The 12,283-nt window shown below is 42.8% G+C and overlaps 1 protein-coding gene across 1 annotated transcript; it reads left to right on the top strand.

Moving 5' to 3' along the window:
* The first annotated feature begins 5,775 nt into the window (after positions 1 to 5,775).
* LOC133890930 (uncharacterized) lies at positions 5,776 to 10,510 on the top strand. The gene is made up of 2 exons (XM_062331570.1): positions 5,776 to 6,211; positions 10,019 to 10,510. Exons 1-2 carry the CDS (start codon positions 5,916 to 5,918, stop codon positions 10,278 to 10,280), a joined length of 558 nt encoding a protein of 185 aa, XP_062187554.1. The 5' UTR covers positions 5,776 to 5,915; the 3' UTR covers positions 10,281 to 10,510.
* Positions 10,511 to 12,283: the final 1,773 nt, after the last annotated feature.

Below are 12,283 nucleotides of genomic sequence, written 5' to 3'. Positions count from 1 at the left end.
AAATTTTGACCAAATTTTCTAGTTTTCACGAAATTTGAAAAATCACTGGGTCCGAATTTTTAAGTGCCAGACAATTTTGTAAACCTTACGTAGCTCTAGTGTTGTGCTTGTCTTGTCTGGATTCCGAAAGTATAACCAGCCGTCCAGGTGCTAGCCAACCTCGCTTGTTCGTATGCTCCGCACAAACACACGAGCATTGCAATCTTTCGGCACTGCAGGAGTGCACCATGCCGATCTGTAGAAAGGCCGACACCTGTTTTACATTGTCGCGAGCCGGGGGGAGGAGCGCAGCGCGCATCCTGTGACGGACGACAACTGTCACTTGCGTGCGTACACAACACGGCACGCGAGTCCACCAGAGCCTCAAGAGCGAAAACGACACCCGCCAAGCAGTGCTGCACCCATGGAAAATGCACCGCGGGATTTTTTTGGGCGTGCGGTGAACGGACCGGGCAGTTGCCTTTGCTAAGTGCGTGGGTGTGGGTCCTAGCTCAAGGCCCATTTGTGCATCTGCAGTGTTGGTGCGAGTGAGGACTAGTCATCGGTGGATCAGCACATGCCAGGCACCGGAGCCACCGACACATCTAGGATGGAAAACATAACTACTACTAATATGTAACGGGAAATAAGCATACACAAAATAACATCCAGTATTACTATAGAAAAAATGATTCTATTAGATTATGATTGTAATTTTAGTTGTCACACCTAAAATTTTAATTTTGGTTATGATCATTTTAAAACAATAAAATAATTTTTTTCTCTGAAATATGAAAGCTTTACCAAAATTTTGTTTAGGGTTTAAAAAGGATTTGTTTTGTACGATGAAAAATGTATTATAAAATATTAGAATAGGTTAAGAAATTTCAAGGTTGGATAACTCCTTGGTCCTTTTTTTCCAATATTATCCAAAATTCCTATATCAATTTCTTTCATTTTACATATTATCATCATTTTTCCAAAACTTCGAAGTTTCTTATCTTTATTTCTTTCTAATTCTTTCTCATATCAAAGATGACCCAAGCTGCCCTGTCCCTTCTTCATTCTGCAGATCAAGAGGAGGACATAAACAAAGTGAAAGTGCATCTAGCCCCTATGTGTGGTTTTGGTAATTAATGACAATACATATGGACTAACAATATTGTTGAGATTGTTAGTAGGTTGTTCAATAGGTGATGCATGGAGAAGAGACATGCATGAACTCTAGGTGAATGGAGAAATATGCATCTAAATAAATGAGCTTTTAGTGATGCTCATAAGAAGAAGAAGAAGCTCAATAACATTAGCAATAAGCTTGAATGCTAAGTTACTTGTGAAGATCAAGTAACTAAATGTATGACTTGTTAATAGAGTTTTATGGACTAACTCGTGTGCTATGTGTTTAAGAATGAGTGGGGTTATGTTCTATATGAAGATTGACAATATGCGTGAAGGCTAATAAGTTACTTGTGAAGATCAAGTAACTTAAGGTATAAATATTGTCATTTAGGTTTTATGGACTAACCCATGTGCTTTGTGCTTAAGAGTGAGTTGGGGTTAGGATCTATAAGAAGGCATAAGTTGAATCGAAATCACATATGCCAAGAGTGAAGAACAAGAGTGGACTCCATATATGAAAAAATGAATTCCTTGAAGATGTTGAATACAAAATAGTTTTCTATGGCAAGACGGTGAAGGGCAAGCAAGACTCGGCTGCGATGGACCATCCGTGGTGAAGGGCAAGCAAATGGCTTGGCGCCGAAGGACCAAGGCGGTGGTGAAGAGCGAGTGAAGGCTTTGCATCGATGGACCGTGCGAGGCCACGGGAAGCTATGGATGATTCACATCAATCATATGAAGAATCAAGAAGAGATGGAGTGAAGAATATATGAAAGTTGGCAACCCTCAAGGTTTGAAAGAAAGAAGCGGTACTTGAAAGTTTTCAAATGCTCAAAGTGGTTCAAACGAGTTTTATCTTTGAATTTAAGTATAGGTATGCCGCACTATTAAGAGGGATGCAATGTGAGCTAATTGTCGCGTCTCAGTGCTCAAGAGTTCCCAACCAAACCCAAAGTGAGAGTTTGTTGTTAAGAGTCCGGAGTGGAAAGTGCGGAAGTGTCCAAAATGGGTTTTGGAGTGTTCCTAATTTGATCCTATGTGTTTTAGGTCATGAATTCAGTTGGGATATGTAGCCCTCTGAATAAGCTTTCCATAGAGTCCAAAATCGTCGAAATCGGACTCCGGGATCAAAAGTTATCGCCGTTTTTCGGAGGTCAGCTGTGCTGTGGCCAGAGACTCCAGTGTAGGCCGGATTCTCCGGTACCTGGAAAGGCCGGAGACTCCGGTGAAGTCCGGATACTCCAGTACCTGAAGTGGTCGGAGACTCCGGGAAGTCTCAGGGGCTGTTTTCTAGGTTAAGTGCCGACCGAAGACTCCGGTGTAGGCCGGATACTCCGGTAAAAGTCCAGAAAAGAGCGTAACGGCTAGTTCTGACACATTCTGTGACCGTTCTGACGCCGTATTTGGATTTAGGGCCGGATACTCCGGTGTTCACCGGATACTCCGGTCAGTTCTGACAAAAACAGTAACGGCTAGTTATTTGGAGTAGGCTATTTATACCCCACTCACCCCATCCTTTGGGGCTGCTGCAAGGGGCATGAAAGAACACATTTTAGAGCCAAAAGAACCTCTTCCACTCCATTCTAGTGTGTGATTTGAGAAGAAAAGTGAGTTGGGTTGAGAGATTGGAAGATTGAGTGCAAGTGAGCTAAAATTCAATTTTAAGCACTTGAGTTCTCGGCAAGAAGTTCGATTGCGTTTGTTACTCTTGGAGGTGAAGCCTCCTAGCCAATTAAGTGTTGCCCAGTGAGCTCCTGCGCGTGTGGTGAGCCGCGGGAAAGTTTGTGAAGGTCGATATCGCCTCCGAAAGGGAAGAGATAAAGCTAGTGGATCGAGGAAAGCGGTTGAAAGAAACCTGGCTCGTTGGAGCTTCCTCAACGGAGACGTATGATTCACGGTGGTGAATCCAAACTTCGGGAAACAAATCTTTGTGTCTCCTCTCCTGTTTCCTTACTTTTATGTTCTTGCTCAAATCTTTGTGCATATTGCTCGATCTACTTGTTTGTGTGTATTTGAGTGTAGGTTCTTCGTGAATCTACTTGGAATCATCTCCGGGAACACACGACATCACTTGGTTTGAGCTAGAACTCTCTACTCATTAATTTTATTCAGTTTCGGGCTCAGTTCTGTACAGAACCCGGAGAATCCGGCCTTTACCGGAGTTTCCGGACCTGTACACACCGGAGTATCCGAACTACACCGGAGTCTCCGGTGAACAGTAATTTCAGGCATATGAACAGTGTTTTCCGCCTTTCTCAATTTAAGTTTTATTGCATATCTCTTACTAGAATTGAGTAATTTTTGTCACCTTAGGATTATAATTTCTGCACTTATTTAAGGTGATTGTGCACTAGTTGAGCCTAGCATATTTAGTTTTTTCACTTGTGAAAAACCCGTTATTTTATATTCCGCTGCAAGTTTAGACCAACGGTTAAAGGGGACGAATTTTTGTAAAACACCTATTTACCCCCCCTCTAGGCGACATCATTGTTCTTTCACAAAGCCATTCGCCTTCCTGACTCCATGGCTGCACATTGGAGCTCCCAAAACCGATGAATCCAATATGCACCCGTGCTGTTTAAATGTCAATATTAAACATGATGTTGTCCTCATTCAATACCCTCATCAATTCCCTCTTTATTTCCCTTAATTCATGATCAAAACCGTAAGTTTAATGACCATAATGGCAATTGAAGCCGGCTGCCAGTTACTTCTTATCACCAGGCTCGTCTTATCATGAAGTTTCGGAGTTCAAGAAGACCTCAAATGCAAATCTTCATAATAACAAAGTTGCACCTATGGAAGTCTCTATTTGGATAACGGATCTAGGAGTTATGGCCACTAAAATCAGTACTGCATAGATTGGATATCTATTTGCATAGATAACCACTTGTACGAGGCTGGTTATGGATCTGATCGAAAAGCTGATCGAGAAGTTTGACGCGCATGACGTTGGATTGGTCTACTCCAACACTTCTTCCGCTGCACTGTGCGTTAAGTGGTAATGATTTATGATCTTCTACTTATATAATTTTCTGAGTGAATACAGTAGAAAAATTTTGTTTTTAGACCAGCGTAGCTAACCCGTTCCTCAACATAGGGATAGGCCAAAAGCACCAATAGATATCCATAAATTTGGGCTAGTCCAATTTAATTTACTAACTAGTCATTTTGATCTAATTAAAATAACTAATTAGTTGATTAAATTTAACTAAAATAGATTTACAGATGGTTTCACGTCCATCTCTACCTCCACACGCTGGCTCCTCTGCTTACGCCAGCGGGCTAGCCTGGGGGCCGCCAGAGCTCGCCATAGGCTGGATAGCCCAAAACTTTAAACGCAATCACTCTTAGTACATGCGCTTGATAGTTTTGCAAATGATGCTGGTGCTTATGGAGGTGCATAAAAAATGGACTTTTCTTTTTAGATATTTAACCATCTGTCATCCTCATGATTAACACTTGATGATCTGACCCACTACCATTGCCATAGGTCGGTGAAAAGGGATGGTAAATAGTTAAAGTGCCAATCTTTTTGGACAAGCCATGATAGATAAGGTGTCTATCCGTGCTTGATTTCACATTGGTGCTTGACAAGTTCTTGTGCATGATTTTAAGTAGGGCTGGGCCAAATAGGTTAACACGAGTTATGACTATTTTGACTTGATCTAGGTATAGTATGACATGACGGCTAACGGGTTAAATCGGCACGGCACGACGGTTTGGACCGTGCTTGGGTCGGAACTGCGGTACGACGGGTCGGCATGGCATGATCTGTTTATTTTTTTTTAAATATCTTATATAATTTGTTTAGATCTAATACCGTATAGGATATGTAGTGTAATGATGGTGTGTTTGACTTCAAAACAGAAGATTGTGTGTTCAATTCTCGGTGAAAATAAGTTTTTATGATTATTTTCCTAATTTTTCGTGGGCTGACAAGCCAAAAAAATTATCGAGTCTACTGTGTCATGAACCGACACGGCACAATCTGATCTGTGAGCCGTGCCTGAATTAGAGTCGCAACACTTGAATCGACACAACACAATCCGTTTAACTAACGTGACTAAACGGACCATGTCTCAATGTATTCAAGCCGGACCGTTTAACCATCTCTATGCGAACAAGAAAGGGTAAAGTGCTTGCAATGTAAGCCTAACCACTTATAAGATCGCTTGATGACGTGACACACTTTGGTGACAACTTGTTGCATTGTAAAATGCCTAAATCAAGCGTAAGTCCAAAACCAAACGCTTGAGGGCTAGATCAAGCTTTATTCAAGCAAATATACAAGCACCGATGCTACGAAATAATGCTCTTTTCTATCTTATAAAACAAAAAAAAAACAACTCGAGGTTTTCCCTGTATCCATCTATTCAAGCACTCGCAATGCACATGTGCTTATACGAGTATACTGTAGCAGCTAACAGAAATGGAGAAAGTAAGAAGAGAGACAAAAAGGAAGGGAACAAGAAAAGAAAAGCGTCGCCGGAGAATTCGGAGACAAGCCACGCTGCACACGCACCAACCCCAGAGAATGAAACACTAGTCTGGTAGCCGCTGCCAGGTGGTTCCCACCCACCCCCGCGTTGTTAGCCAGTCCACTTCGACTCACCAGATCCGCGTGACCACCCACCCACACCACACCCAGCAAAGCATAAATCTCCTGGCTCCCCACTCCACACCGACACCCGACCGCACCGCCGCCTTTTTAACTCTCTCCTCCAGCACCCGACCAATCCTAAGTTCCTAACCAGCTGCTGAGCTACCGACCGAGAAAGAGAGGGGAGCGAGAGCAGCTACTGAGCTAGCGAGCAATGGCGTCCATCATCGTGCAAGTGGTAGTGATCCTGCTCGACCTCATCGCCTTCGGCCTGGGCGTCGCCGCCGAGCAGCGCCGGAGCAAGGCCACGGTCACCCCCGACGCCGCCAAGGAGTACGACTACTGCGTCTACGACTCCGACATTGCCACGGGCTTCGGCGTCGGCGCCCTGCTCCTGCTCGCCGCCGCGCAGGTCGTGCTCATGACCGCCAGCCGCTGCTTCTGCTGCGGCCGCGGGCTCAAGCCCGGCGGGTCGCGCGCATGCGCTCTCATCCTCTTCCTCATCACATGGTAATCTTAATCCCCCACACCTCAAATTGATTGGATGCTAGTACCTGCTATCGGTCAGCAAAGCTAGATTGGGTTGGGTTGGGCTGGGCTGTACCCTACGCTGCTCTCTGAGATCTCGTGGCCATTGCTGTCTTCGTGATCTGCGACGGCGGTGGCTTAATTGGTTCTTGGAGCAGATTGAAACGAGACCTACATCATTTTCGTGTGGTTTGAGTTCATTGCGCACGGCTCTAGCTAAGATCCGTTTGCCGCTGGCTGATGTGGGGACTGGATCTTGTGGTTTGGAACTGATCTTGTGCTGCGCAAGTTGCAGCAGATATGGAATTAACGTGGTGATTGATGGTGATGGGAGGTGAACCAGACTGGCGAAAACGGTCAATTCTGGGGTTGGCTTGCCTCCTGATTTAGAGCAAAGGACCGCTTTATTAGAGTGGATTGGTCTTAGCACTTCTAGCTAAATTTCTAAGTCCTAGGCAGTAAAAATGATCAAATGTTATGGAGTTCAATCTTGACATTATTGGTTCTTTGAGTACATATGGGGTTCTCCGTCGATGTGGTAAACCGTGTACTAGTTCAGCTCTGCTGTTATTAGATGCAGGAAGATACACATGCCCTCTAATGGGCTGTTTGGCTGCCTGCAGCGGGGCTGGCCTGGCCCCGCGCGTGCAGGGAACCGTTGTTTGGTTGCCCGGGCGCTCGAATGGTCTTATCCCGAGCGATGCAAAATTGACACGCGAGCCTGGCCCCGCGGAAACGGATTTTGACTTCGTTTCCCCAGGGCCAAGCTCGCTCGGTGCAGCGCGTGTTTAGCTAATGATGGTATTAGCGTATAATTAGTGAGTATTAACTCATATTAATATTTTTTGAAATTGGATTAATGCTTAATATGATAAATTAAGTACTATAGAGTATATTTATGCAAAATAAACATCATGTTAACACTTGCTTTTTTATATTAATCTAATGTAACATGTATTCATGCGGGCAACCAAGTACAATTTCTTCTCAACCAGACTGAGCACATGCAGTCAACGAAACAAGTGGCACTGCTGATTGAGCCAGGCTCACTAATACTTAGTCAGGCGATCTCATTAGGCGAAACGGACCCTAAATCTTAGGTGAAGTGCCTCTTGTTTTAGCAGCGAAATGTCTCTTTCTTGCTTGCCAAATGAAAATTCAAATGCCTAACGACTGCTTTATTCTACCGGTTGATGGCGAGCAGAAGTGAGAACCATCAATTACTTGTCTATACAGAAGGAAGTCAGTCCCACCTTTTCCAGTTCTTCATGTGCTGGCCTTTGGCTTTTGCTTTATTACAGAAGTTGCATTTGCACACTATGGCTCAATATTCAAAACCTCAAAGTTGATAGCAGACATGTCCTTTATTTATGCAATTGCCATATTTTTGACATTTTCTGTAGCCTCATGCAAGCTAAGCTGTGCTTTACATACAATTTAACACTTTTCAATGTTTCAAGCTATGTCCTGCTAATAATATAATTGGTTCTTGGTAGGAGACTAGGAGTAGTTGACTTCAATACAATGTGATAGATCTGCTCGATTTCTATATTAGTGATTATAGATGTCCAACTTCTCCTAATGTACTTGTACCGCAAAGTGCTTGACACGGGTCACTTTGTAGGATTTATGGCCTGAAAGGGTATTCCTGTAGCAGTTGGTGGATAATTTTGATTTATTTCTGTGATATCATGGAGATGTTGAAACTCCTTCCACTCACAAATAAGTGACTTCTTAGACAATCGACATAGTCTCCAAAGTACAACTTTCACTATAATACACTTATAGAGCCTAGCAAAATTATAACATTGTGAATGTATATTTGAGACATCCATTCTTATATTAACTCTACATATCAATTAAGATTTGCATAGATAGATTTCTTGGAAGTCAGTTATTTTTCCCTCGAGAGAGTAGCAAATAATCTGCCTTGTCCTTTCTGGGTAGCTTAGCTAATCAGTAGGTCATTGACTTGCAATAAAGTAATAAAACCATGTTAGGTACCTTGGTACAGCTCACCAGCTATACTTTCATAGCCGAGCATATTATCTTTTAGTGCCTGACAGCTTATGATTATTTGTTTACAAACTGGTTGACTTCTATTAAGTTTTTAGATGAACTGTGGAACTAGGTTAGTTCTTTGAATAGTGTGTCATTGAATTGTTTATCAGTTTCTCTTGAAATCACCAATGATAGTTAACATTTCCTATGCAAGTCAACATCAATTAATAGGATTGCTTTCTTTGTGTCCTTGGCTAGCCAGCCTTCTGGGGGAATTCAGGATCTGCCATAATCTATTCACAAAAACCAGTGCTGGCTAAATTTCATTTGGCTCCACTTTTACTTGTCTGTCTGTTTTTTTTTTTTGGATGAAACAGTAGGATCGGCTCCTACTGGTTATATATTAAAAAAGAAAGAGAGGAGATACAAGGAACATTTATAAACCAAAAACAAAAAAGCAGAAAAGACCTATACAAGTCATTCTAAAGAAGCAAGCCATTGGAACATTGAGTCAACACGACCAGCCTTAGCACGAAAGATGACCAGCCTGAATTCTTTCTTAAAAAGCCTCCAAACCTCCTCTGTTGTTGGAGGGACTTCATTGAAGACCCAATTATTCCTAACCTTCCAAATACTCCAGCACATGAAAATGATAATCTCCATGGCAAAAGGGACATTAAGATTCTTTTTGAAAGATCTCAAAGTTTGAATCGGTCTATGAAGGACATTAACACTAGAGAACCTTTACAGTACACCATGATACCAGATGATGGAGAGTATCATTGTTGTGATCCAACCGTCCATTTTAATAGGTATTATTGTAATTATCTTGATACCCTTAGGGGTAATTACGTCATTGACTGACCGGACTTCGGACTTTCGCCACCCATCATCGACCGACCGACGGAGGGTGGAAACCCTAATACATGAAATGAACAGAATAAGTGAAAGCTTATTCGAAGAATAAACTAACATTTTGATCTTCCCTAATTAAACATATAATTTACAAGTTTATCATAGTTTTTTTTTTCCAATCCTACCCTTATGATACCCATGATACTCTTTAATGATATCCATAATACTGATGGGCGATAGAGTATCATTGGACCAATTTAAGCCACCGGATGAAGAAAATGGACGGTATGCACTCATTTAGGTGTACTGTAAAAGTCCTCTAACACTAAGGTTTAGTTTTAGCCAGCATATCCTCGAGAAATTGCAGTGAAAGAATAAATGATTCCTGGTTTCATGCAACTGAAGGATACAAAGATCACAAGTATAGGATTACAGGACCAACTTTTTCCTTCTTAGGAGATCTCGAGTATTTAATCTGTCCTTCAGAAGAAGCCAGAAGAAAACTTTGTGCTTCATCTGACAGCGACTTTGCCAGATCCAATTGAAAATGGGATGAATCAGCTTGTGCCAAATCATGATTTTGTAAACTTCTGTTTCTGGATGCTGCTTCTTGCCTCTTCCTCACTACATATATTGAAACCTGAACTAGATGCACTGTTACTGCCAGCTTCAAGCATATTTAGGCACACATCCGTAATACGTCAAACAGATTTGGGTATCCTAAACATTAATTCAGCATATGCCTCTTGATGTTCGATCGTATGAACGATACTTAGCTAAATGATTTGATTTGCTTCTCTTTTCTTGGTACTTTAAAATGCAACTGTTGCTGCCAGAACCAGTAATGTGGATTAAGATATAAATTATATCATCATACCAATTGCAATTCCCATCCAAATTTTTACCAGTAAGATGTTTCATTCTCATTGTCAGGTTGACCTTCCTCATCGCGGAGGCGTGCTTGCTGGCTGGATCAGTTCGTAACGCGTACCACACCCGGTACAGGGGCATCTTCTACGGCGAGTCTCTCTCCTGTGAGACGGTGCGCAAGGGTGTCTTTGCTGCCGGTGCGGCCTTCACCTTCTTCACAGCCATCCTGGGCGAGTTCTACTACATCAGCTACTCAAAGTCACGCGATGCTGCTGGTGGCGCTCCGTACGGCGGATCCAGCATTGGCATGGGCCCTTACAACTGAGGGAATTGCTGAAGGCCGATGCGGCCGCCATGGAGTGCAGTGTTCTTGTTAACATTACCTTAGTGGTTACGGTGTAATTGGTTACTGGATTCGCTGTTTCTTTAGGTTCTTGTATGAGATTACTCAGTTGGGCTGTATACTGTTTGGATTATTGGATTGGGTTCTGGACATGGAATACACGTATCGTAGTACGTTATATGATGTTCATATGTATATCTTTGTCATGCTTACTTGATTTTTCCGGTCCTCGGGTGTTTATTTTTGCCCTTCCTTTCTAAAAACGTTTGATGTTTTTGGTTCTTCTAAAAATGTTTGATGTTTTGGGGCCACTGATTATTGCGGGATTATTTGGAGCACTTGAAATTCCTGCATGTCAAAAAGCACATTATATTGAACTATAAAATTGTGAAAGTGGTTTAATTCCTATGGTGAAGACAAATAAGGATATCTCGGATCGTATGAAATTTCGGATTCTTTTGGCAGCCGACAAACTGTCGAGGCCCATTTTGATCCTTAGGAACTTTTCTCCTATGAGGCCTATTTGAAACTTGGGAAGTTTCCTCGATTCCTACAAGAATAGAACTTCTCTATGAAATTCTTGTAAAATTATGCACTCTAATGGGAAAATCCAATTAGGCTTTGGATAGATCTCACTGTGCGTAGCAGAATAGATAAATGAACTTGAAACACGTTGAGTATCCAAATGCCTTATTTATAAGCGCTTAAATCTACTGGGGACCTACATGTATATCCTATTTGGTTGGGGATTTTTGGAGAATCATTAGCGGAGGAGCTATTTCCTGAACGTTACGGTAGAAAATTAAGGCTTTTTACCTTCATTACGACAACATACAACACTTACCCATTTCGTGACGGTTAGTTGTGTCCCTAGCATGTGTTGTACAGATTAAATTGTTGAAGTTAGAGGCGCATATATGGCTTATGGTTCTTCACATCACTAGTGCTTCTAGTGCTACTTGTTATTCGAATGGGAGGGGGCATCTAGCACCCTGCACAGGTATCTAGAAGCAGAAAGGGAAGGAAGGAGGGAGAGGAAATGAGGGAGTAAGGAGAGAAGATGTTTTCAGTGGAGAAGTCCCACGCCGCCACGCGACGCTCTCTCTATATTATCTCGGAAGGAATGTCAGCGATCGAAGTGTGTGCATCCGTGAAAGAAAGAGTACAGCTGAGGCCGCTAATAAGTAGAGGAGCAGATCCATGCCTTCCTTGTTTGTTGCTTCCTCTTTTGTACTCCGTGCATAAACAATCTGAGAGCCTGCTAGGGCCTACCTGCCAGCTACCGAGGCTCTCCAATGCATACAAGCCCAAGGTATGGACGAATGGATTTAAAAGGCTTATGTATTTCTTAGAGCGGCCCAAAAAACCATTAACCTACGGAGCCCAAGTAGCCACCATGAAGAGCGTATAAAAGAAACCTAGCCTCCTTGTGTTCCCCTCCTCACCTCTACCGCCGATGCATTCCTATTTTGTCTCTCTTTGTTGCTCCATCAACACGCCTCTCTCTAACATTATCGGTGTTGCTACCTCTTTACGTAAGTAACTCTATCTAGATCGCAGATGTTGGCGCAAGAGGGTGTCTTACGTGAACAGAGTACGACAAGAGTCTCTTCTAACGAAGAAGCTCAAGCTTAGGGACAGCAGTAAGCTGAGAGAAGAGAGCGAGAGAAGGGGTGTGTCTCAGATGGACCTAAGAACACAAGAGATTTTACCAGGTTCGAGCCTCCTAGTAGGATAACAGCCATACGTCATGTGCTTTTGCTTATTGTGTGTATCAACTGATTACAAGAGTAGTTTCTACATCTGATCAGAGGAGAAAAATTCTTCCCCGGGGGTCTCCTCTCTCTTTCACCTCCCCTGTGGGACTTCTCTTACAAGAAGAAGGAGCAGGGGATATTACCATTCTGCCCCTAGGATATTATCCCACAACCACATGGACAAGGGGGGGGGGGGGTTCTGGATCCTTCATCCCTGTACACGCCATG

Source organism: Phragmites australis, chromosome 14, assembly GCF_958298935.1.
Source record: "Phragmites australis chromosome 14, lpPhrAust1.1, whole genome shotgun sequence".
Taxonomy (NCBI): domain Eukaryota; kingdom Viridiplantae; phylum Streptophyta; class Magnoliopsida; order Poales; family Poaceae; genus Phragmites; species Phragmites australis.
Note: the sequence above shows the minus strand (reverse complement) of the source record. Positions and strands in the feature narration are given on the sequence as shown.

What these genes read in the sequence shown, in the direction of transcription:
- LOC133890930 (XM_062331570.1), top strand. Translation starts at nt 5,916, where the DNA reads ATGGCGTCCATCATCGTGCAAGTGGTAGTGATCCTGCTCGACCTCATC. An exon ending in ATCCTCTTCCTCATCACATG is followed by an intron (nt 6,212 to 10,018) that starts GTAATCTTAATC and finishes TCTCATTGTCAG; the next exon opens with GTTGACCTTCCTCATCGCGG.